A 24581-nucleotide genomic window follows, 5' to 3' on the forward strand; every position below is an offset into this window, starting at 1 on the left:
TTAGCTTTTTCCAGAATGTTAAATACAATCTTACCTGTTTACTCTAGTACTTTCATGTAACAATATGTACTTAAGATTCATCTTTGTCTTTGCGTGGATTGATTCTCTGTCCTTTTTTTCATCAGTGAATAGTATTCCTAAGTTGCTTTTACTCATAATGCTTCTGACACCAAATGAGAAAGTTTCTTCCTCCTCCAGACACAAAATACATAGGTCTTTTCAATATCATTTCTCTAATTTTTGACACTAAGAGAATTGAGGGTCCAACAATGCCATGCCGTTCTGATGCTATTTACCTGGAATTGGCATCAGATCCACAAGTTAAAGGGCTAAGTTCCACAAGACTTCCCCTACTTTAGACACCAATCACAAACCCCAGGCCATTCATACTTCTGACTGACTGGCTATAAACCAGGGTTTCTCATGACCCCCTCCTCAGGTTTGATAATTTTTCAGGAAGTTGCTTTACTTACTGTTACTGGTTTATTACAAAAAGTACAACTCAGGAATAGTCAAATGGAAGTCCATATAGAATTCTCTCCAAAATTCCAGGGTATACTAATAGGTTCTTCATCTTAGATTTGAAAGATTCATTTTTATATCCTCCTACATCCAGACTCCCAGTTACTGTTTGCCTTTGAATGAGAAAATCTCATTACAAGAGAAAAGCAGCAACATGGCTGGACATTTCTCTCACAGGAGTTTAGAGACAGTCCTCACCTTTTTGCCTGGGCACTAGAGAAAGATTTAAGGAACCTACAGCTTAACCAGAGAACTATTCTACAGTATGTAGATGATATTCTAGTTGTTGCCTCAGACATTATCTAGCTATAACACTGTAAAAACTCTGTAAGAAAGGATATGAAGTCTCCAAAGAAAAGGCTCAGATATCCCTCCAAAAAGTTCAATATCTGGGATATGTTCTTACATCAAGGGGACAATAGCTGTCTAGGGACCGGATCCAAGATATCTGTGATCTTGGACATCCTGCTACCAAACAACAGCTTTGTTCCTTCCTCAGAATGACTGGCTTTTGGAGGATGTGGCTATTTAATTTTGGATTAATGAAAAAGCCTTTGCATTAGTCTGTCAAAGGCCCCAAGTTTATGCACCTAGAAAGGACAAAAGTGATTGATAGTGCCTTTAGGGAAATAAAGCATGGCCTTACTCAGGCCCCAGCACTGGGAATACCTGACTTAAGGAACCCCTTCTTCCTCTATGTATCAGAAAAGAGAGGAATTGCTTTGGGAGTCTTGACCCAAAGTCTAGGACATGAACCACACCCAGTGGCATACTTTTTGAACAAGTTAGATGGAGAGGCTGCTCCATGGCTAACCTGCCTGAGGCTACTGAGGTAGTCAAGGTACTTCTTAAAGAAATCATCCCAAAACTGGATTAGCCCAGTCCCTCCAGAGAGACAATAGGTCTTCTTTTACCTCCCAAGTAACTCAGGGAATGCCAAAGGCTTTAGGAATAAAATACCACCTCCATTCCATCCGGCAGCCTCAATCTTCTGTAAAGGTAGACAGAGCTAACCAGTCCCTAAAGTGAAGTCTGGAAAAACTTTGCCAAGAGATGTCTGAATCCCAGCTCTAATTATGGCCAATGGCACTCGTGAGAATTTATAACTTGCCCAAAACTAGGCTAAGTTTGAGTCCATTTGAGATGTTATATGGGAGGCCATTTTTATCTTCTGATATGATAGTAGACCCAGAGACCACAAGACTCTTATAATATCTCATTAATCTGGTCCAAGTACAACAGGTTATCCAAATGTATGGGAACAGAGTCATGACAGCTCCTGGCCCAGGAGGACTACCTAGTGTCCTCCCTGGAGACCAAGTGCCCATAAAAACTTGGAGAGAAGGGACTCCATAGACCAATTAAAGCCAAAATGAAAAGGTCCCTTTTCAATGATCCTTGCCATACACACTGAAGTAAAAGTGGCAGAGATAGATCATTGGATTCATCTTTCTAGAATAAAGCCACCCAAACTGTCTGAAGGAGACAATTACTGAAAAGGAAAAAGCTACTCCTGTGAGCCTCTGGAAGATGTGAGATCTGTTTACAAAAACGAAGACTCCAGTGCTGCTACAGATAAGTAAACAGGAGTTTGCTAAAGCCTCAACTCTCAGACTCTTGATAATTTACCTGATAGTCCTCTCTAACATACATTGTTTTCTACAGGAAGCATGGAAATTTGACCTGCTCCTCATGTTTGGGCTAAAAGTAAAGTTTCTTTCTCCCATCAAACAGTCAGCTCAATGGTTACTACTTCTTTTCTCATTGTCTTCTGACAGGTTTTTCTTTTTCCAACCCAGGCAATGAGCCACAGCACCCTAAGGTAATTGTAGAGCACATAACTCCCAGTAAGAAGGATCTACAGCTCCTTCCAGGTGGAAGAAGCTATAGAAGACAGAGACCTCCACTCCCTCAGCAACTGATAGAGAATTATGGATATTTGTGTCTTTCAGGGGGAAATGAGACAGGAAGGTAGGGCATGACAAAGCTGCTGGTGGAGTAAGCAGGACTTGCTAATTATAAGATCCTAGGACACATGTGCCAGATAATTCTTGGAACCTCATATGTGGGAGTTTTTGTGGGTTCTCATGATGTGTGGAATGAATAAAAGACACAGATGCCATGAGGAGTTCACATCTGTGTCCTTTTATTCCTGAGATCTAAGATTCAATCTGGAATTGTTTTCTTTCATCATCAAGAACATTCTTTAGAATGTCTTATATTCCAGAGCTGTTGTAAATAACTCTCAGCTATAGTAATATGAAGACATCTTTGTTTTAATTTCCTTTATGAAGCCCCCCCAACCTCTGTACTGATGTTACCAATTGATTGAGAGTTCTTTTGCTGAATTTAGGTAGAATTCATGAATAGGCAATGTACAGCTCCCTTAAAGCAGGACTTAAAGAAAAATAAGTTCTTCCCAGGCTTGGGCAGCTTCCTTACTCTGTAGCACCTCCCCCTGTAGCTGTAACTCCTTCTTCTGGTACACTTAAAATTGGCAACTGTGTCCTGTAAAATAAGCTTATGTCATCTTGTTCTCATAAGATTCACAAGGCTCTGTCTTCTTTTAAGGCTAAGTTACAAAACTGTCTGTCCTTGTCCTGTTCTGTAAACTCCTTGCTATGTCTCTAGAAAGACCACACCTCTTTGACTAAATGTATAAAAACTAAAATGTTTCCTTGTTCAGCAATCAGTCTTTTGGACAGGAGTTTAACTGAGTCAAGATGCACCTAATAAATACTCTTGATTGCCATTGGTCTTTCCTACTCTTGGAATTCTGCAACACCCTTAGTGTTACTGTCTCTGAGTTTTGAATGCCAGCTGCTCTCAGCTCTTAGTGTTAGGACCACTATTGCTGCTTTCCTGGCAACCAGAGCCAGCAGCTACTGACAGCTCTCTCAAACTCTCCAACAGCCAGAGTCAGCAGTTTTTGACAACTCTTTATTGCTCTCCACCATTCTCTGGTTGCTAGCCACCCTTGATGTTACCAGGTCTGGCTGCTGGACATTGTCAGTGCCAGCAGCCTTTAGTGTTACTAGCTCTGAGTGTAACTAGCTGAGCCTGATATAATAGATAGGGCATGGCAAAATTAGCTGGGAAAATGAGCAGGACCCGTCAATCACAAGATCCCAGGGCAATGTTAAGACCCTGCATGTAGAACTTCTCGTGAGCTCCCATGAGATGCAGACAGCATAAAAGAAGACCAGCCATCATGGAAAGCACCTATAAGGTGTGAGTTCCCACGATGACCCACGCCACATTTCTGAGACACTGTGTGTTTTTACTTTTGTTTTTACCCTCTTTTTCTCTTTGTTCTGCCCATGTTTGCTCTGCAGAGCTGGTTTCTTCCATACCCACTTACCCCACATTTTCTGATAGGTCTCCCACCACCTCAGCAGCTATTATGTATAGTAACTGCCCTCTTCCTATGGTGCCTTGCCCCCTCCCCTGTGTGACGTCATGCCAAGATGATTGCTCCCACCAAAGGATAAACCCTTCTTTCCAGTATGCCCGTTCCTGCCTAGAAAGTAACCTAATACTTGCTCACCTCCTACCACTTAGTGACATCACCAGCTCCCCCATTCCCTAGTCACTACCTCACTCAACCCCGCCTCAGCCCCTACAAACCCCACCCTAGTCTCTATAAAAGACTCTCCCTGACCCTCCCATATTGCTTTTGTCTCTCCTTTGTTCAGAGACAGCCCGGCAGATCTATTCCCCTAATAAAGGCTTGCTGTGGCCTGGTCTGGTCTTGGTTTTTGGCCCTTTTACCTGACATTTTCAAATAAACTTTTGGCTCAGTTTTTGGTTTATCTCATCTAATTCTTTGTTCAAGGCAAAAAGGACCTGGAATATTTTTAAAGAAACTACAACAAACCTGCTTTACTTAAAATAGAACTCAGGAATACAAAAAATAAAAATTGTAGTAAGAAGGGGAAATAGGAAGGGATGTAAGGTGTAAAGTGGCTGATATGGCACACAATTATAGAAATGCTCACTGCTTACTAGAAATTGCCCTTTGTGAAACCTTTGCAGGTGTAGAATGGTTATTCTTAGAGACTCGCTGTGTACACTGGAAACCCTCTAAAAACTCCATGGCTGGGCCAGGGATTTAGCTTAGCAGCACTATGCCTGCCTCGAAAGCACAAGGTCCTGAGTTTGATCCCTGGTATTGAAAATAAAAGAAAATGCTGGACATGTTTACCTTGGCAGCACATATGCTAAAACTCCAAGGCCCTCGGCTCTCCTTAGCAATACCTCATGCTAGCAACAGCTCACCTCAGCAGTAACTCCTCCCAGCAACAAAGGCTAAGACCCTGATTGGCTTAGAACCCCTATAAAAATGGGAAAAGACACCATCCATGCTCTCCCTCAGGGAAACTTGCCGTGACAGCTTTGTCCCCGCCTTCATAATATTATAAGTAAACCTCTGCTACATGTTACTTTCATTTTCTGAGTTCCTCATTATGTGCCAGAGGGATCTTTGGTTTTGAATCAGCCTTGCCTCACCCTTTGCATTTCTTGCTGGTGTGAGAAGACAAACCAGAACGGTGGAGTCTTTTCACAAGAAGACCCCTAGTCTCCTAGACCCCCGCCTGATGCAACAAAGTCATCCAGAAGAGACTTTGTTTAGGATTTATAGTATAAAAAGAGAACAGTGTACAGACTGGCCTAAAAAGGTATGGAAGGCTGTTTACATAGGGGGGAAGAAAACTGACTCATGCATCACACATACTTAGTGTCTTGCCAGACAATGGGAGACTTTCTGCTTTGTCATAGGGAGGGGAAGCACTCCTCATAGATCAAACTGGAAAAATGTTAAGTGGTTGTAGAGGAGCAGACTTATCAAGAGAGGTTGCAGTGTGGAGTCATCTGGGATAGACCTGTGACTCAGGCTTGCACCAGCCACGGGGAAGAAAAGAATTCTCCCCGAGTAGTTGTGCGGAGTTTGTAGCTCTGGCCAATTACAAGACATTTAGGACAGCTGCAGTTGTCAAACACAGAAGAAATAAAAATAAAAATGTCCTTACACAGTATTGGGTGCCTCTCTTCTCGGTGGAGGTTAATGAAATGATCATTTGAATATCTGTATGATTTGCATGGTGTTCACTTTTCATTTCTGGTACACAAATGTGCTCCCAAAATTCATTTTGCTGGGGAAAAATAATCATAGAACTAACTGGGCTTTGTTGTAGAGAACAGGGAAAGGGGACGTTACTAGAACCTCTGCATTAAGTCCTAGTCTCCTGTGAGCCACAACAGCACAAGGTGAATTAATGAATATACAGACAGAAATGAAATTTAGAGAAGCTGAGCTTTGAGCCTGATCAATTCTGCTCTGGGCAGCAAAGACAAATATCTGCCACACATTTATTCAGTACACAGGGAAAAACAAATGTAGCAGATGACTCAGAGGGTGGCGATAATCCTAGAACAATGAGGAACTATGAAGATGAAGATTTTGTTCCTTCCCAAGATGTCTTCAGCTGGTGTAATCCTGCCCTGGAGCATCACAGCATCACAGGACCATGGAGGTCGTAGCTGTGACCAGAGGCAAAAACGGAGTTATGTCTCAACCTGCCCTAGCTGGCCTGTAGGCAGGAAAACTAGGACTTAATTGAAGGACCCTAGTTAGCAAGACAGACTCCATATTGCTGCTTGACCCACCTGCCTGCCCTTTAGATGAACTCAGAAGGAGGAAGTTTAAAAACCTCCTCCCTTTAGAAAGTCTCTTCAGAAATAACAATCAACTATTGTTTTACAAATGTTCTAACAGCAGGATGTTCTGCTTCTGTACCTTTTGCTTGCTTTACTAGTTCTATCCCATAGGGGGGCCTAGAAACTGTTGGCCTCAAAGGTGTATAAAACATGTTTGTCAACCCCTGGTCGAGGTTCAAGTCCGATGCTCAGCTCGGGTCCCGGCTGGTAATAAACTCCTGTGTGGATTTAATATCGTTCTCTGGTTGCTTCTCTCTCACTGGGTGTAACACTAATCATGACTTAATTGTGAAATGATTTTCCCCAAAATTATGTAGGATTGCTCCTGACACTTAGGGGTGTGCACACACGAAGTCCCAACTATTTAACAGGCTGAGTCAAGAGAGTTTGCTTGACTCAGAATCCTAAGGCCAGCCAAGGCAACATAGCAAGGCCCCATCTTAAAAAAAAAAATTATATGGCTTATGATGAAAGAGGGATTAGAAATACAATAGTCAAAAACTTTATCAAGGACATATCAAAAACATGTTAGAAACCCAGTAAAAAGTATTAGCAGACTTTTATACATGTTAAACAGTTAAAATACATGAATGCTATATCCACAAAGACATCTACGTGTATTCTGATTGTGTATTTGTCCATGACTTGATTTGGCTGTGTGAAGTTTTCTGCATTCACCTGTTTTTTGCAGACAATATTGCACATAAGCAAACTGAAGTTCACATTACGCTGATTTTTCTTTCAGTCATATTGGTATAAGTTTGCATTTTCAACACAATATGCTGCAGTTCCTACTAGGCCATGTCCATGGACAAGTGAAGCCTAGGGGCTTTTTCCTACATGGACTTCAAATGCACTCATCCTCAAAATGGGTATACCCATGGCTGGAGAGTCACTATGTGTATATGGGTCAGGTGTTGGATTCTGACAGCTCTTCTAGAAGCTTATGACTGCATTTCAAAGGGAGCCTACACAGTAGCTAGGTCACAACTCCAAGTCCTACATCCTAAAGTGAGCCTCCTTTCACTAGAGCCTTCAATAAGCAAAACCATCAGGTCCAGAGATTTGTTTTGTCTCAGATTTCCAAAGAATTCAGTCAGATCAAAGGACCTCATGCTAAATCATGGGCCAATCTCTAGTTAGTGGCTTTGACAAAAGAGTGGGCCCTACTAAATTCTTCATCTATAGCTCATCAATGGAAAAATACCTTCTGGCAAGTGTAACACAGGAAATTACAAGTTTGAGATATCCTACTATAATTCAGATGCAAAAGCAATAAAGAGACTGATATAGACCAAAGGCCCCACCCATAGTCACTTTTTCTCCCCCACTATAACGTTTGTTGGAACCATGTCAGCTAAATTCAGGTGCTTTTCTTCCTATATGCCTACTTGTCTCAGGTGGTAACAGCTTCCAGATCTTGCTACCTCCTAGTCTGGGCTTTCAGGAAAGGAATCAAGGGTTGATGGGTGTTAGAAGTTGGTGGAGTTGGCCAAAGAATGTGGGAAAGTTTATTCTTTGGGGCCTCGCCCAAGGCCAATGTCCTTGCTTGTGGACCTGCCAGTACAGGGATGTACTGGGCTCCACGGCTTTTCCTTTACATCCCTCTGCAGAGACTGTTTGTCATGTTGATACCTAAGTATCTCCTTTCATGGAGCAATTGTAAATGAGATTGTTTTCAATTTGTGTTCATATATTTCTTGTTAGTATACAGAAATGTACAGGTTTTGTTATCTTTTTGTATTTGCTTATTCTACAAGATACAATGTCATCTGTAAACAGTGAACAGTTTTCTTCCTTATTTGTATAATTTTAATTACTTTTTTTGAGTGCCTTCCTACACTGACCAAAATTTCCAGTATTGTTGAATAAGAGTTGTAAATAACAATCTTGCCTTATTCCTGATTTTAAAGGGAAAGCATTTAGTCTTTCAACATTAAATATGATAGCTATATAATTTTTGGAGATAATCAAACTGAGGAAGTTTGTTTTTTATTCCTAGTTTGCTGAGTTTTTATCTCAAACGTGCTGCTGCATGGATGTTTCAATTCTCACTGATAATCACATTTGATCAAATACTTTTTCTGCATCAGTATGTATCGTGACATGCTTCTTCTTTAGCCTACTGACATGGTAGATTACAGTGATAGTTTTTTATTTTACAGATATATTTTTAATGTTAAATCAGCCTTGGATACTTGGAATCAATGGTTAAAAGGGAAAAAATGAGCACTAGGCATGGTGGCACAAGCCTGCAATCCCAGCACTTGGGAAGCCAAAGCAGAAGGATAACTGTAAGTTCGAGGCTAGCCTGGGCTATAGAGTGAATTCAAGACAGCCTGAACTACATAGGAAGATCCTGTCTCAAAACCCCTCTGCCCCCCAAAAAGGGCAGGGAAGGGAAGGAAAAACAAAAAAATAAATGGCTAATGGATCTCTAGTACTAATTCCTGTTTATTTAATCACATTGATGATTTGTATTTTTTCAATTTTTATCTTAGTTGTGCTAGAGATTTAGAAGTTTTACTATTTTTTAATAAATAAAAAAGCTTTTATTAGAAAAAAAAGCTTTTATTTCTAAAATGTGGCTTAATCACACCCACAATGTGCTAAGCTGGTTCTGGAATTGATCCTGCCACACTGATCAAAGGATGACCAGTCAGGGCTCCCAGTCCTGGGCACCAAGATGTCAGTCCTCTGGCAACTCAATCTATAAAGTTTTTCTTCAGCTGTTTTTTGTGATTTCCAGTGGGTCGTGCAGTAATGCTCTGTATGACAGACAGGTCTGACTTTGAAGAAGAGTGACAACCCACATCCTCTGCTTTTATGGGCTTAATGATATGGCCTGGCTTGGTGACTACCTTGGGGGTGGTGAGCTTTTGGAAGGCCCTCTGGGTGTTCCATGAAGACCCTATAGGGGTCTGGATGGTCCTTTCAAATTGCTGATAGTGAGTGAATGGATATGGAACCACCTGTACCTGATGAGCTGCTGCATGGATGTTGCGCTTCTCATTGATAATCACATTTGGCAAATTCTTGTCTTTTCTTGGAGGACCTTCAGGGGCTTTAATGAGAAACCGACATCTTTTCTTGGCATTGGGCTTCAGGCATACACCACCCCACTTGCCCCAGCCAGGCAGCGTCAGGTCCACATCTTTTGGCTTATTTGTCTCCACAGCCTCCCTCTTCTCCTTCAAAAAATCTCTGATGACATCATCTCCAGCAAAAGCTTCCTTTATCATCTGCTTTAGGTTTCTTTCCTCTTCATCTTCCAATTCCTCTATTGCTGTGGGAATGGCCAAAGACTTCATAGAAGGAGATTTTGTAATCAGGAAGTTCTGGAGATCAATCACTTGCTCCTTCTTCTGCCCCTTAGGGGCATCAGTCTGGTTATTTAGGTTTCTTTTCATTTTATCCCATTTTAACAAAGGTCTGGGGAGTTCCTTATTTTGAAAATGCCCTTCTTTGCCCAGATCTTCTAGTTCTTCCAGAATTTGTACTCTCTCTGGCCTCTGAAGCAACAGATATTGCTCTTTTTCTGAGGCACATTCCTCTCTTTGGCCCTGGAGAATTGTCCCTGCCTGACTCACTGTTTGCTTCTTGGAGTGATGGTTTTCCTTGTTGAGTTTCTGATTCAATGCCCTCAATTTGGATAATATGCCCTGGTTGCTAGAATCTTTTGTTTCTTGGCTGCCCACTGGCTCAGTATCCTGGTTGAGCTGAAATCTTTTTCTAAGGGATGGTCTTTCCTCAGATTCTTCCAACAAAATTTCTTCCTCTGCTTCTGGTCTTTCATCTTCCTCACTTGTAGAAAACTTCCGGACAACAGGCTCAGGTAGTTGTTCAGGGTCTGTCTGGATTTCACCTTCTTTTTCATTACTGTTACAATTCCTAAGCATCCAAGGATTTGGCCAATCTGCACACATCTGTATTTCATTCACTCTATCAGGGACAAGAGGGTCTTCCTCTTTGGCACCCCTCTCCTCATCCTCACTTTCTGAGATTACCTGGAGTTTCTCTGTCAGTTCTTTGTTCTTAGCCAATTGTTTTTGCACAGCTTGGCGAGCCTCCAGGTCATATCTGGCCATATTTGTCTTTGACTTGGCCCATTTCCCACTGTTCTGGTGCTTAAGGCTCATTCGCTCAATCATTCTGGCCTTTTCAGTTTTTTCCAGTTCATCCAGTGCAACAGTAGGATTCACTTTCCACAGCTGATCAAAATCTTTTAGGGCTTTCTTGGCCTTTTCTTTCTTTACAAATCTGTGAAACTTTTTACTTTTGATTTTCTTCTCTCTTTTTGCCCTGGCCTCATAGTAGGACTGCAAAGCCCGGGCCCTCTGAAGCTCTGCTCGGTGCATCTTAGCCTCTTCTAGGCTCATAGCTTTGAGAGAGGCCTTTTCCATGGGAGACAATAAAGGGTCTGTCACTGGCTGCTTGTTTTTATGAAGGAGGTTAAAAATCTCTTGCTCCAGAGGAGTTCTTGCCTTATAGCCACTGAAGACAAGTTCAATGTGAACAAAGGGTGACTGCTGCTTCTCCAGGGGAAACAACAGCTGCTCTGCTTGCCGGTTCTTGAGAACAATAGGATCCCATTTGGAGAGGGTTTGTGATGCTTTATTGAATGCTACTTCTCTGTGGATCTGTTCAACTTCTTTTTTGTTAAGAGGTAATTCCACAGTCTTCCTGGATTTAACTCTATTCAGTTGCTTTTTCATAGCAGCCAATGAAGACGAAGTTCTAACAGGATCAAGAAGATCTGAAAGGACCAGCTTTTCTTCTGATCTTTCAGAACTCACAGTGAATTCTAATATCTTCAAACTAGCTTCAGATCTTTCAGCCAATTTCCACCTATTCTTTTCATCAAGAGAACCAATTGCTTCCAGAAGCTTTTGATGCTTTCTCTCTCTGTCACTGTCCCCCTCATCTTCACTAACACTCAAAGGGTAGTTGTTTGGTAAATCCACAAGTTCTTCCTGCTGGTTTAAAGCCAGAAGGCCTTGCATAGCCTGAATCATATTTATTTTGGTAGCCTGCATCAACCATATGGGTCAAGAGTGGAAGCTAAAAGCTTTTTTATTTTTGAGGAACCAGATTTTTGTTTCATGGATTTTCTCCATTACTTGTCTGTTTTCAATTTCACTGATTTTCACTTTTGATCTTGTATTAGTCCATTTTCTATTCCTGTAACAGAATATTTGAGAGTGAGTACTTGTAAAGAAAAGAGGTCTATTTTGGCTCATGGTTCTACTCCAATGTCTGTTCACCTTTTGGTGAGGGCCATATTCTGTTACGTGGATGAAAAAGTAGAAAGGGAAGTGGGTACAAGCACAAAAGAGAATAATAAGAAGCAAAGGACTTGACCCACTTTATAATAAACCATTCTTCAAAGAAATTGATTCCTATAAGAAATATAATAATACATTCATAAGGGTAGACCCTGAGAACCTCTTTAAAGACCCCACCACCTCTTAACATAGTTACACTGAGAACCATAACTCAACATAAAGTTTTGGTGAAAACAAATCATACTGGAACACAGTAAAAGTTTAGTATTTTTTTGGTCTAGTTAATTTGAGTATGTTTTGTTCTTATATTTCTTAAATTTTGCGGGGTAGTAACTTAAAGAATTGATTTTAGACCTTTCCTTTGTTTCTAATATCAGCATTTAGAGCTATGAATTTCTTCTCAACACTGCTTTAGTTACTTCTCACATATTTTGATATGCTACACTAATATTTTCCATTGTTCTATATACTTTAAAAATTTTCTTTGAGCTGGGCATGGTGGCACATGCCTAAACTCCCAGCAGCCAGGAGGCTAAGTCAGGAGGCTTGCCCCAAGTTAGAAGCCAGCCTGCACTACATAGTGAGCTCAAAGCCAGCCTGAAGGACACAGCAAGAGCCTGTCTCAAAAAATACTTCCTTTGAAACTATCTTTTATTCACAGATTAAATATATGTTCTTTCAAGATTTCCTGTTGTCTTTTCTATTACAGTTGTAAACACAAACTTAAATTCACTCCATGATTTTGGTAGAGAACCGAATTGTTCGAGAATAGAACCATTCATGAACTGAGGTATTACAATGAGCCTTATGGAGAAATTTGATTCAGTTCTCAACAAGAATGGTGGACAAATTGAATTCGTGAAGCAAATTACCACTTTACTGGTTTCAAGTTTTATTCCTTTATGATCAGAGAAAATAATCCAAAAAATTTCCACCATTTAAAATTTGATGAAGCTTATGACTGAGTATATAGTCACTTACAGTATATTTTTCCTTGGTACTTTAACAATGTATTCTCTTGGTTTGGTATAGCATGTTCTAAAATCTCAATGAGATCTTCTTGGCTGATTGTGTCATTCAGTCCTATATTCTCAAATGAGACAGTGGTTCTATCTGTTGCTGTGAGTAGAGTATGGATGTTCCCAACTATAATTACTGAATTGTCTATTTCACCTTTTATTTACTATCAAGTGTTTACTTCATATATTTTGAAGACCTGTAGTTCAATGTGTACATATTTGCTCTGAAATCTATTTTATCTGTTATTAATGTAGCCACTCCAGCTTTTAGTATTTGCATTACATGTAATTTCCCATTCCTTTAATTTTAACCTTTTTTTTTTTTTTTTTTGGTTGTGTCCCAGTCATTTTCTTCAACCCTGAGATACAATGCCTGACTCTCATAACTTACAGGAGATTTCTTTTCGCTCACTTACAGTCCATGATCAGCTGGCACCAAGGCAGGAATGGCATGGCAAAGGGGCACTGTGGAGGACAGCTGCTCACATCATGGCAGCCAGAGAACAGAGAAATGATAAACCCAGGATGGGGACATACCCTGCCAGGTCAAGCACCCACTGATCCTCCTCTTCTGGTAAGACCCCACCTCCTAACAGCAACTTAGCTATAATGCAGGATAAGCCCTGCCTCTGAGCACATGAGGCCCTTGGGAGGCATTTTTTTATTAGTACGTTTGCAGTACATGCAGTTTACAATCATTTGGGGGAGAGGGTACATGTACCTAATACAGCTTGTTTCTTTTTAAAAAATCTCCTCCCTCTTCCTTTCTCTTCTACATCCCCCCTTCCACCATTTTCATTCTTCTTTTTTTTTTTTTGGTACCAGGGATTGAACTCGGGACCTTGCACTTGTGAGGCAGGCACCAGAACCACTGAGCTAAATTCCCAGCCCCTCATTCTTGTTCTTATTAATCTTAAAGCTCATGTGTATGAGATACAGTGTTTATGTTTACTGAGGTACAGGGCCCATCTTTACTCTACTTATTTCCTTTTCCTTTTCCCTTTCCCCTCTCTTCTCACCCACATTCTCTTGGATCCCTTCTCATTTACAAGAGATATATCCCTTTGTCTCCTTCTACCCATATTTTATTGTGCTGTATTTCACCTTACTCAAATGAGAAATATATGACATTTAAGCTTGTGTGTCTGACTTATTTCACTCAGCACTGTATTTTCCAGGTATATTCATTTTCCTACAATGTCTCAAATTTGTCCTTCTTCATAGCTGAGTAGTATTCCATTAGATACCACATTTTCTTTACCCAATCATCTAGTAATGGGTATACAGGCTGCTTCTAAGAGTTAGCTATTATGAATTGTGCTGCTATAAACACTGCTATACATGTATCACTATAGTATGATGTCTTTAGCTCTTTGGGAAAATATCTAGAAGGGAAATGGGTGGGTTGTGTAAATTTCTAATTTTAGTTCTCTGAGGAATTTCCATAGTGGTTGTACTCATTTACATTCTGGGGGACATTCTTGATATAACCCTTAACTGGTTTTTATGTTATCCAAGTGGCCTCAAACTTCTAATGTTCCAAGTGTTATCAAACTCCTAGCCTCAAGCAATTCTCCTTCTTCAGTGTCCTGAGTTCTGAGACTACAGGTATGCACAGTTGTGCCTACCTCAGTGATGTGAAGTAAGCTTTTTTTTTGGTTCCAGGAATCAAACTCAGGACCTTGCACTTATCAGGCAGGCGTGACAGCACTGAGCTACATCCTCAGCCCTTGAAGTAAGCCCTCATGAACAGTATAGAGTTGGACCATTTTAAATACTTACCGGTCCAATTATTTAAATAGAGGCTGACCAAAAGTTGCAGATTTTTCCACCAATTTTTATAAGATAACAGGAAATATAAAAATAACAAGTACAAGTGTTCAACTGGTTGAAGTTACACCTGCCTGAGTGACTCCTGGGACAGTCAATATGTAAAAAAAGGCACTTCCCAAGTGATCTTTGGAGTAAACTATTAAGTGGTTAAAAATCCACTTTAAAAAGTAAAAGAGCGGGGATTTAGCTCAGTGGTTCCACCACCTGCCTCGCAAGCGCAAGGTCCTGAGTTCAATCCCTGGTACCAAAAAAAATTTTTTTAAATTTGAAACCGTCTCACTTCATAGTGCAGGCTTTCTTTGAACTCACGATGTAGCCCAGGCTAGCCTCAAACTCACAGGCATCCTCCTAATCTCCCACCACCACCCTCAGAGTGCTGGGATTACAGGTGTGTGCCACCACGACCAGCATTTACTCCTCCTTTAATCCATTCTGATGTTCTGTCTTTTCTGAAGTTTCAAGACTTCTGCCATCATTTCTTTGTATTTCTCATTACCTTTATTTATTCTTTAAGAGTATGTTTGCTAGTAACAAAATTCTATTAGTTATTCATCTGTGTTTCAGTTGTTTTCACTTATGAAATGTATACACCTCCTTCTGGCTGCCACTGTTTCAGATAGAACTTACCTAGTGTTCTAGTTTATATTCCCTATATATCTTCTTCTCTGCCTTCAAGACTTTTTTATCTTTAGTCTTCAGAAGTTTAACTGATGTGCCTCAGTGTAGATTCCTTTGGGTTTATTTCCTCAGTTTCTTGAATATGTATGTTTACACTCTCAGGATTTTGTTGTTTTTATTTTTGACCAATTTAGGGAATTTTCAGCCATTCGTTCTTCAAATATTTTTCAGTTCCACTCTCTTGTCTTCTTCAGGGACTAAAGTGCAAGCTTTTTAGTCACGGTCATCTCCATAGGTCCCTGAAACATGGTTTTTAAATCAACCTTCTGAAAGTGCCCCGTGTTGATGACCAAGCCTTCAACACATGGCCTTTGGGACAGATTTACTATCCAAACCATAACAAGCTGTTATACTTTTCAACTCCAGAATATACTTTTAGCTCTTTTAAAATAATTTCTCTTTATAGATACTGTCTATTTGATCATACCGGTATATCATTCTCTTGCTTTGCTCTCATTTTTTTCTTTCTGGTTGCCTTCAACTCTTAAGCACATATAAATTCGACAATTTAATATCTTCATTTAATAAATCCAATGTTTCTCAGAGGTATTCTTTATCATTCTTTTGAGTGGGCCATGTGTTTCTGTTTTTCATGTCATTCAATTTTTGTTGATACTGGGTATTTTTAATATTACAAGGTGATCTCTTTGAGAATCAGTTCTCCCACTTATCTAGTGTTTGCTGTTTCCTATTGAGGTCAGCAGTTACCAGTGAGGTTAGTTAGTCAAACTACAGTAAGCCCTTGACTTACTAACATTCAAATTGTGAACTTTCATAGCTGCACTATGTGAGACTTACTTTTCAGCTTACAAACAAATCTGATTTACAAACAATTCTCTCAGAAAAGAACTTGTTTGTAAGTTGAGGACTTTTACTATAATTTGCAAAGATTATACAGAAAATCTCTGACTTATGAACATTCAAGTTAAGAACTTTCACAGGTGTATTGTATAAGACTAACTGTTGGCTTATGAATGAATCCAACTTACAAACAATTCTCCCAGAACAGAACTTGTGCACAAGTCAAGGACTTACTATATTCTTCATTGTGTGTGGTCAATGAACTTTCATATCCTTTTTTCCAGTAGATACAGTGGTACCTCAGTTCATGAACTTAATTTGTTCTACGATTCTGGTTTCAAACCAAACTGACCACAAACCAATTAAAATTTCCCCAAGGTTCAATGTAACTAAAGTTAATCTGTTCTGACCCCTACAAACGTAGTCATGAACCAATTTTGGTTATAAACCAAATCAAATTTTCTCATAAGGTTCAATGTAAATAAGGTTAATCCATTCTGAACCATATGTATTTTTTAACCACAAAAATATGAAAAAAGGGGCTTGGGATTTAGGTCAGTGGCACCGCACCTGCCTCCCAAGTGCAAGATACTGAATTCAACTGCTGGTATGGGGACTGGGGGAGGAATACATGAAACAAAGTACCGCACAGTATGAAGAGAGGGAACAATAACCTTGCTTGAGATGATTTCTGGCATAGAGGACAGAAAGGTATGTGTGGAGGAGGTTATTGTTTGGAGGGAGAGTACTCCTCCATTAAAGCCATTGGGGAGTTCTCCTTCAGGGGTTTCCTCTCATCTTTGTCTCTTAGCTGCAGGGTCAATTTTGACAAAAAAAAAAAAAAAATCTGTCTAATGGCACTTGTCTTTTCCTGTGCTGCATAACCCTTTGGAAATGAAAGACCACGTAATCATTCATCAGATTCAACATTGTTTGTTACATTTACATTGGGATGATGCTTCTCAAAAAATTCTGGCACACTTTCCATTTTTCCATAATGGATTTATCACATCACTGCTAACCTCCTTCCTGTCTTCCTCTTTCTCAGTGGAATGTTCCTCAACAAGTGCCTTCTGCTGCTTACTCTGCCCTGCAGTGCCTGATTCATGAATTCCCAAGAATTCTTTCTTGTAGGCTTCTGCAGCAGCCTTGTCAGAACTGGAAGCCTCACCACGTCTTATCACACTGTGGATGCCACTTCTCTTGCAGAATTTATCAAACCACTCTCTACTGGCTTTAAATTTATCCTCTGTTGCACTTGCAGAAGGGTTTTCTCATAGCAAATCACTGTGCAATTTCCTGGCTTTTTCACAGATCATATCTTCACTAACACTATCGCCTGCCAGCTGTTTCTCATTCAACCAGACTAACAAAAGTTTTTACACCTCTTCCAGCACTTGTGACCTCTGCTTGGTTAATGTTGTTACTTCTTTTGCCACATCAGCTCCTTTGATGGCATCTTTATTCTTCAAAATAGTCAAGACTGTCGACTTTGCCATCTTGTACTCAGAGGCCAGATCAGTCACACAAATACCATGCTCATGCTTCTCTACAATTTCCTTCTTCAATTCAATGGTTATTTTCTTCAGAACCTTCTTACCATTCTTGCTCTGCACATTCTTGCCACCTTCATTATTGCTCTGCACTTTCTTTGGAGCCATACTTGATTGAACACTGTACAGTACTGTATGCGCTGAAAAGCACCACAAAAGTTTCACAGCAAGTGTGCGCAGGTCTATCTGCAACTAAAATCTTGACTACAGGAAGCCACGACCATGTGTCAGAGCGAGGAAGATAGCTGAGTTTGTGTTCACGCAGGGAAGATGGCTGTGATTGTGTTTGTCATCCAGTGTGGAGTTCATGAATGGAAGCAAAATTCTGCTGAATGCTTCTGTTTGAGAACCTAACTGTTCTCAAACAGAAGCATTCATGAACTGAGGTACCACTGTATAAAATTCCTTAAATGCCTGAAACCAGAAAAAAAATTGCAAGTCTCTGCAGAATGCCCCTGTAGTAGGATAGTCTTTGCACATTCATCTAGGCTTCCTGTAAGTCTACCTTATCCTTATTCTTTTGCTTGTGCAAAGTCCAAAGAGGAGCCAGATGGGCAAACCTAATGTCCTCTCAGGTTCTGGGCATGCATCTAGCCAAGAGCATGTATATTATACTCAAGATTCCCCAGTTTACTGAGTATCTCTTCAAGCCTTTTTTCTTTCAAGAATCTTCCTCTTAGACTTGTCTTCTCCAGATATTTGGAGCTGACTGCTGCTTGACATACACTGCTCCTTGCCCTAGCTAGCTACAGGTAGTATTATCTTAAATGCTTTGGACAGACTCATCCTAGGAAGCACTGCAGCCCAAAAGGGGAAAAACAAGGGCAAGCCTCTGTGTTGGTCTCTCAAGGAACTTTCAGACAAGTCAACACACTGAGCCACAGTTGTTTTGGTTTTTTTTTGGTATCGGGGATCAAACTCGGGTCCTTGTGCTTGCGCAGCAGGCAGCGAAACCACTGAGCTAAATCCCCGGCCCTGAACCACAGTTTTAAAGAGCAAAATCTATTTTCCTGCTGGTAACTACTAGCTGCATCAGCAAAGGCTGCTGTCACCATAGCCTGCACAGCTGGGAGTGAGGATGGGAGGCTGGCAAATACAAATTCTACAAAGCTCACCAAAATTCTTCATTAAGTTCTCTCCTGCCTGTGTTTTATTAGATTCCACAGTTCCCAAAAAGTTGATTCTGTTTTTGCCAACTTAATGGCTGATTTAATGGAAGGACTGATTATTGAAGTCCTCAGTTCACCCATTCCCTTAATGCCACATCCCACCAACCTTGATGAATTGGTACTCACGTCCTTTTAATACCAAATAATGACATATTGTAATTTTCTTCACATAGATATTCCTAATTTCTTATATAACCTGATGCTAGTACAATAGTACCTCACTTCATGAACTTAATTCTTTTCACGATTCTGGTTGCAAACTGAACTGGATGAGAACCAAATCAAACTTCTCCATAAGGTCAACACTGAACCTAGCCATTGAATTTGATTAAGTTCTTGTCCAATTCAGATGGCAATCAGAATTGTAGAAAGAATAAGTTCATGAACAGAGGTACCATTGTTTTTTGTTTGGTTGCTGTTCTACATGAAGTTCTATTTTCTACACTATCACTGGCATATAAGAAAGTTGATGTTATTAAAAATTACTAAGAGATAATGTCCACTATGTATTGTTTGGTGCAAAAAGTTACAAACTATTATGATCTTGGTTTTGGATCTAATGATCCTATTTTTGTAATGATATCAGAGAGATTGCCCAGGATATTTAACCTTGGCTGTCTGTGGGAAGTCAGAATATATGAAATGTGTTCATTTGTATTTTATCTGAATTTTGCATATATTATGCTTTTGATTTGTGGTCGTGTTCACAGTTGCCCATCATTTAACCCACTGTCTTAGCTTGGCAGAACATTAGCCAGGCTTCTATCCTCAACACTGGCCCCTGAACTTTGGCCTTTCCCCAAGTCTGAGATAGCACTCACCTGCAGAATGGGTGCTGTTGGGGATATACATTTCCTGTTAGACTAATCCCACCAGGCCACTTGCTTTCCAGTTCTTCTCAAAAGTTCTATTTTATTCCTTACAGATGGAAATCTGATTTTGAGATGCTAATAAACCCTGAATTCTGCTTTTCTATTGCAATAGATTTCTTGAGTAAGTTTCCTTGCTTAGGACTGTTTTTTTTGGTATAGGGGATAGAACTCGGGTCCTTGTGCTTTCGAGGCAGGCGGCAGAACCACTGAGCTAAATCTCCAGCCCCACTTAGAACTTATTTTTAAGAGGCAATTTGCTCTTCTTTTTCACTCCTGGGAGAAACGCTATAGTTTGTTTTTTTAAACAGGATTTTATTGATAGTATTTTAATACGTTTAATTTCCTTGTGTGTAACCATTTCATTTATATTGGCATGCGTGTGCGTACACGCGAGCACCTCCTGCTCCTTTAAGTCTTACCTTGACTTACGTCTTTGCTCCCTCGGGTAGCTGGTGTTGAACTGACACGCTGGCTGTCGACAAAACCCACCTTCCTGGGTACCAAGAAGTCTAGGTGGGGTGGCAGCTGCAGCTCAGTTGGCGGCACCCACTCTGACCGCGGCACACAACGTGCGTTCAGCTGCTTTACCGCAGGCCGCGACTCCTGTTGCGCACTCGCGGCTCACGCGGGGCCCTGCCGCGCACGCGCGCGGGGTTGTCAGCCGCTGCGGAAGACGCGGGGCTCGCCGGGAGTAGCCATTGCGCGCGTCGCGAAAGTGTGGCCGGCGGCAGTGGTGGCGGAAGACAGGCAAGGTGGGCGGCGGGCGCCTCCGAAAGAGGCTGGGCGAGAGGAGGTGCCCGCTGGGCGTGGCACCGGCCGCTGATGCGGCCTGTTTGGGAGCTGCGGTGGAGAAAGTGTCTGGGAAGACTATGAGCTCCCGTGAGAATGGATTTCACCTCTGAAGTGGAACACCTGCCTCGTGGGGTCGTCCTGCAATCCATGATGAACAGTGCCTGTCGGTGGCCGCTGCTGGGCCCGAAACACCTCCGCTGCTTCCGGATCATACATCCTTGCCCTAAGGCCAGGATAGCCCTCTCAGGAAGGAAAATTATGGACCAAAGTCAGAAGCGGGCGGGCAGACAAACCAGAAGACACTTACCGCGTCTTTCCTCTAAATGGGTAGCCATTTACCAGTAAGCACCGCCTCCACCGCCTTAGGCAGAAGTAATTTTCAGTGTCAAGAAATGATTTGAAGGATTGAAACATTTTTCTTGGATTTCTACATATCGTATCGTCAGAGCCCTTGGGACAGACAGCATAATTGTTTTGGAGTAGATCTGAACAGTCCAGACTTATGTTCTCAGCAGCCTTGATTTGAATGTATAGATTTTAGAGTGGAATATTTTTAGTGTGACCTTGGAGGAAGAGTCCAGTAGTAATGGATTTGTACATTTCTCAGACGCATTTCTCGTTTTCTTTTCTTTTTTTGGTACTGGGGATCGAACTCGGGTCCTTGCACTTGCAGGGCGGAACCACTGAGCTAAATCCTTGGCCCAAAGAAAGTTTTTCTTTGGTACGGGGAATCGAACTCAGGACCTCGTGCTTTCGAGGCAGGTGCTGGAACCACTGAGCTAAATCCCCAGTCCGCATTTCTCATTTTCCTTGGAACAGAGCGCACCTCTTATGAAGAGGGAAACATCGCCAGAAACAGGATCCTCTGTAGAAGAAAATTACGTTGGAGTGAGTTTCCAAGAAGGGGCAGAACCCAGAAAGGACATTTTCACAGGCTCTAGTTGTCAGACACTATGTATACAGGTATTGTAGAAAAGCAATTTTAAAAATGACTTATCTTAGGGCTGGGGATTTAGCTCGGTAGTTCCACCACCTGCCTCGCAAGCACAAGGTCCCGAGTTTGATCCCCGATACCAAAAAAAAAAAAAAAAAAAAAAAAAAAAAAGACACCTTAAAGCACCTCCTTTCCTTTTTTTCATAGCTTTGGATGAGTTCTCTAACTCAAAGGGTAAAACCACGAAAAATAAATATGCAGAGCAACTTTTGGTGAAGGCCTAGAGTTACTTCATGGAGTATGTTGAAATTTATTTCACCAGTTTTCTCACTTTTAAATTTTCTTTGAGAATACGAAGTGATACATTGTTTTACAAATGGATAGAAAACAATAATATTCATCTAGTAAAAACATTGCACATCCATGTTCCACGTGCCTGTCACTATCACAGATGGACACATGAATGCTTCTTTATATGTCCCTTCCTATGCCTCTCCAGGGCAAAGGATGTTCTCCCACGGAGAGGCATTTTACCAGGGTGTTATGATTTAGGTCTTAAACATCCCCTAAAAGCTTTTCTGTTGAAGATTTGGTCCCAAGGCATCAGTGTTCAGTGTTGGGAGATAATTGTATCACAAGAACACTGACCTTATCAATAGATTAATTCATTGATGGATTCATGACTTAATGGGCTATCGGGAATTGGTGGGGACATTAGGAGGTATGGCCTGATGGGAGTTAGTAGGTCACTGGGGGCACGCCCATGAAGGGTATATTTTCTCTTTCATTTCTTTCCCTTTCTTTCCTTCCTGGCCACCATGACAGAGCAGCTCCCGCCAACATCCCAGCGCCAGTGCCAGAGGGCCCTGTGACCATGGAGGGAAACCTCTGAAACAGTAAGCCAAAAATAAATCTTTCCTCCTTTAACTTCTCTGAAGTGTTTTGTCACAGTGATGCAAAGCTCACTGACACAGTAGGTGATGTTTGTATCTTTTTATGTAGGCAAAACCAAGAATTGCAAGGCAGTTCATATCTCTAGTGACTTCATTCCTTTTTTTCTATCCCAGATATTCTTTTATAGATTTCTACATTCTTCAAAAATCAGCAGATAATGGACAAATCCCCTGTGAGTTGTTGAAGTCATTCTTTACTTTTTTTTTACAGTGGCTTTTATGAGGAAATGACTCTTACACTTAAAATAGAAAAGTAGAAATAAATGTAATGAACTTCAAGGAAACAATATAACACAATGGGTTTTAAAGCTTTAATGTACATAGAATCACCTGGAAAGATATTAAAACACAAAATAGGGCCTGAAATTTACATCTTAAGATTGTATGTGATGCTGCGGTCTACCAGCCAATAGCCTTGGAATAGCAATTCAATAGGGCTAAATTAGCAAACAGATAGATCAGCCGTGTGAAGTTTTCAATTTAGGGTTGCAGATATTTCTCACCTGTGGGAAATAAGAGTATGTGTTATATGATTTTTATTGATCATAATGATGAAGCTACCTGATTTCTTCTGGTTCATCAACACTGTCCAGAACTGAAAGCTGAAAATAAAGACCTTCTGTTGCTTTTTAAATCAGTAATGAACAGCCTTCTAGTGGCTACTGTCAGGAAAAAGGCCGAAAACTAAGATCAGACCAGGCCACAACAAAACTTTATTAGGGGAACAGATCTGCTGGCCTGTTTCTGAACAAAAGCAGCAAGTGCCTTTTATAGGGGCTTGTAGGAGCTGAGGTGGGGTTGAGTGAGGTAGTGGCTAGGGACTAGAGGAGCCTGTAATGTCACTAGTTGCTACAAGGAGAGCAAGTATTAGGTTACTTTTTTGGTGGGAGTAGGGGTGTGTTAGAAAGAAGGTAGCTATTATATACAACAGCCACCCTAAATTGGAGGGAAATCTATCAGCTACCATGAAACAAATTCCTATAATTTCTCAGTAAAAGCAAAAGGCAAGTTACCAAGCAGTTTTTAGTTAATGAAATTTTTATTGGGAACCATATTTCCAGAGCTTATGTAGATGGCTTTCTGATGGTCTTTTTTTTTGCTTTTTCTAAATAAAACTTGGAACATATACAGAATAAATTGACTGAATGTCCCTAAAATAACTTCACAAAAATCTTAGTCTTGCTCAGTGTGTAGAGGATTGAGATTATTTTATGGGAAATATTTCTGTACTTAATCAGATTTCAACTTATGCTTCATATAGAGTGAATTCTTCTCCATCACTGGGTGGAATTTGGCTTATAAAACTCAACAGTGAACAGGTTACTGTGGCAAAATACATGCAACACAAAATTAATGTAAATGTATTAACCAGTAGCATTTAATATATTTACAGTATTGTATATAATCACTAATTCCAGAGTATTGTCATCATCCCAAAAGGAAATCTCATATCCTTTAAAGTCACTTTCCATTAAACCCTGACCCCTGGAAAGCACTAATCTATCTTCTGACTCTATAGACTATTTAAAGTTCTGGGTATTTTTATATAAATATAATCATACAATTTGTGCTTTTTGGGTGTATAATATTTTCAGGATTCATCCATGTAGTAGCTTGTACTGTTCCTTTTTATGGCTGAATAATACTTCATTATATTAATGTACCTTATTTTGTTTATTCATGATTGACTTTTGGGCTGTTTACACCTTATGGCTATTGAGAATAGTGTTTCAATGAATATTTGTATATAACTTTTTGAACATCCGTTTCAGTTCTTCTGGGCATACCTAGAAATGGAATTGCTGTGTCATATATTTATTGCCTTTAACTTATTTAAGAAACTGCCAAACTATTTTTCATTACAGTGCCCAATTTTATATTTCCACAAACAGTGTATGTGTTCAAGTTTCTCTACATCCTAGACAATACTTGTTATCATTTTAAATCTATAGCCATTTTAGTATGTGTGAACTTGTATCTCATTGTGGTTTTGTTTTTCCCTAATGACGTTGATCATCTTTTCATGTACGTTCTGGAAACTTGTCTATATTTTTCTGTAGAAGTATCTATTCAAGTCCTTTGTCCATTTTTTTGCATTATCGACTATTCGTCCTGATCATTGTACATTTTAGGTGTACAATATAATGACATTCATCATTGGAAATTTGCACCTTTACATAGTCTCTCTTGGTTCTTCTTTTTCCCCCTTCCTGTGCCCTCCCGTGTCCATCTTCAACTGGGTTGTTTATTATAAGAGTACTTTCTGGGCCTGGGATTCAGCTCAGTGTTCCGCTGCCTGCCTCAAGCAAGGCAGTGCTTGTGCTTGCACTTCAAGGTTCTGAGTTCGATCCCCATACCAAAAAAAAGAAACTTTCTGTGTACTAGAGCCTTGTCAGATATATGATTGTCAGATATTTCTCACTGTGTGAGTTATCTCTTCATTCTCTTGATA

The 24581-nt window shown here is 40.4% G+C and overlaps 1 protein-coding gene and 1 long non-coding RNA gene across 2 annotated transcripts in view; one reads left to right on the forward strand and one right to left on the reverse strand.

Annotated features, from left to right (window-relative positions):
• Positions 1 to 8676: 8676 nt before the first annotated feature.
• On the reverse strand, positions 8677 to 20105 carry LOC101715953 (U3 small nucleolar RNA-associated protein 14 homolog A-like). Its single transcript, XM_004874087.3, has 2 exons — positions 19870 to 20105; positions 8677 to 11421 (listed from the first exon to the last, which is right to left on the reverse strand). Exon 2 carries the CDS (start codon positions 11274 to 11276, stop codon positions 8946 to 8948), a length of 2331 nt encoding a protein of 776 aa, XP_004874144.1. The 5' UTR covers positions 11277 to 11421; positions 19870 to 20105; the 3' UTR covers positions 8677 to 8945.
• Positions 20106 to 20128: 23 nt separating this feature from the next.
• Positions 20129 to 24581, forward strand: part of LOC147828235 (uncharacterized) — a 45627-nt gene continuing 41174 nt past the window's right edge. Inside the window, exons 1-2 of the long non-coding RNA XR_015451140.1 lie at positions 20129 to 21205; positions 22002 to 22072. This is a non-coding gene — a long non-coding RNA (uncharacterized LOC147828235). The remainder of the gene's footprint in view (positions 21206 to 22001; positions 22073 to 24581) is intronic.

Source organism: Heterocephalus glaber, unplaced genomic scaffold, assembly GCF_053883595.1.
Source record: "Heterocephalus glaber isolate CG9 unplaced genomic scaffold, H.glaber_assembly_v1.0 deba00001195, whole genome shotgun sequence".
NCBI lineage: Eukaryota > Metazoa > Chordata > Mammalia > Rodentia > Bathyergidae > Heterocephalus > Heterocephalus glaber.

Excerpts from the sequence above, each read along its gene's own strand:
- LOC101715953 (XM_004874087.3), bottom strand. The coding sequence starts at position 11,276 with ATGCAGGCTACCAAAATAAATATGATTCAGGCTATGCAAGGCCTTCTG.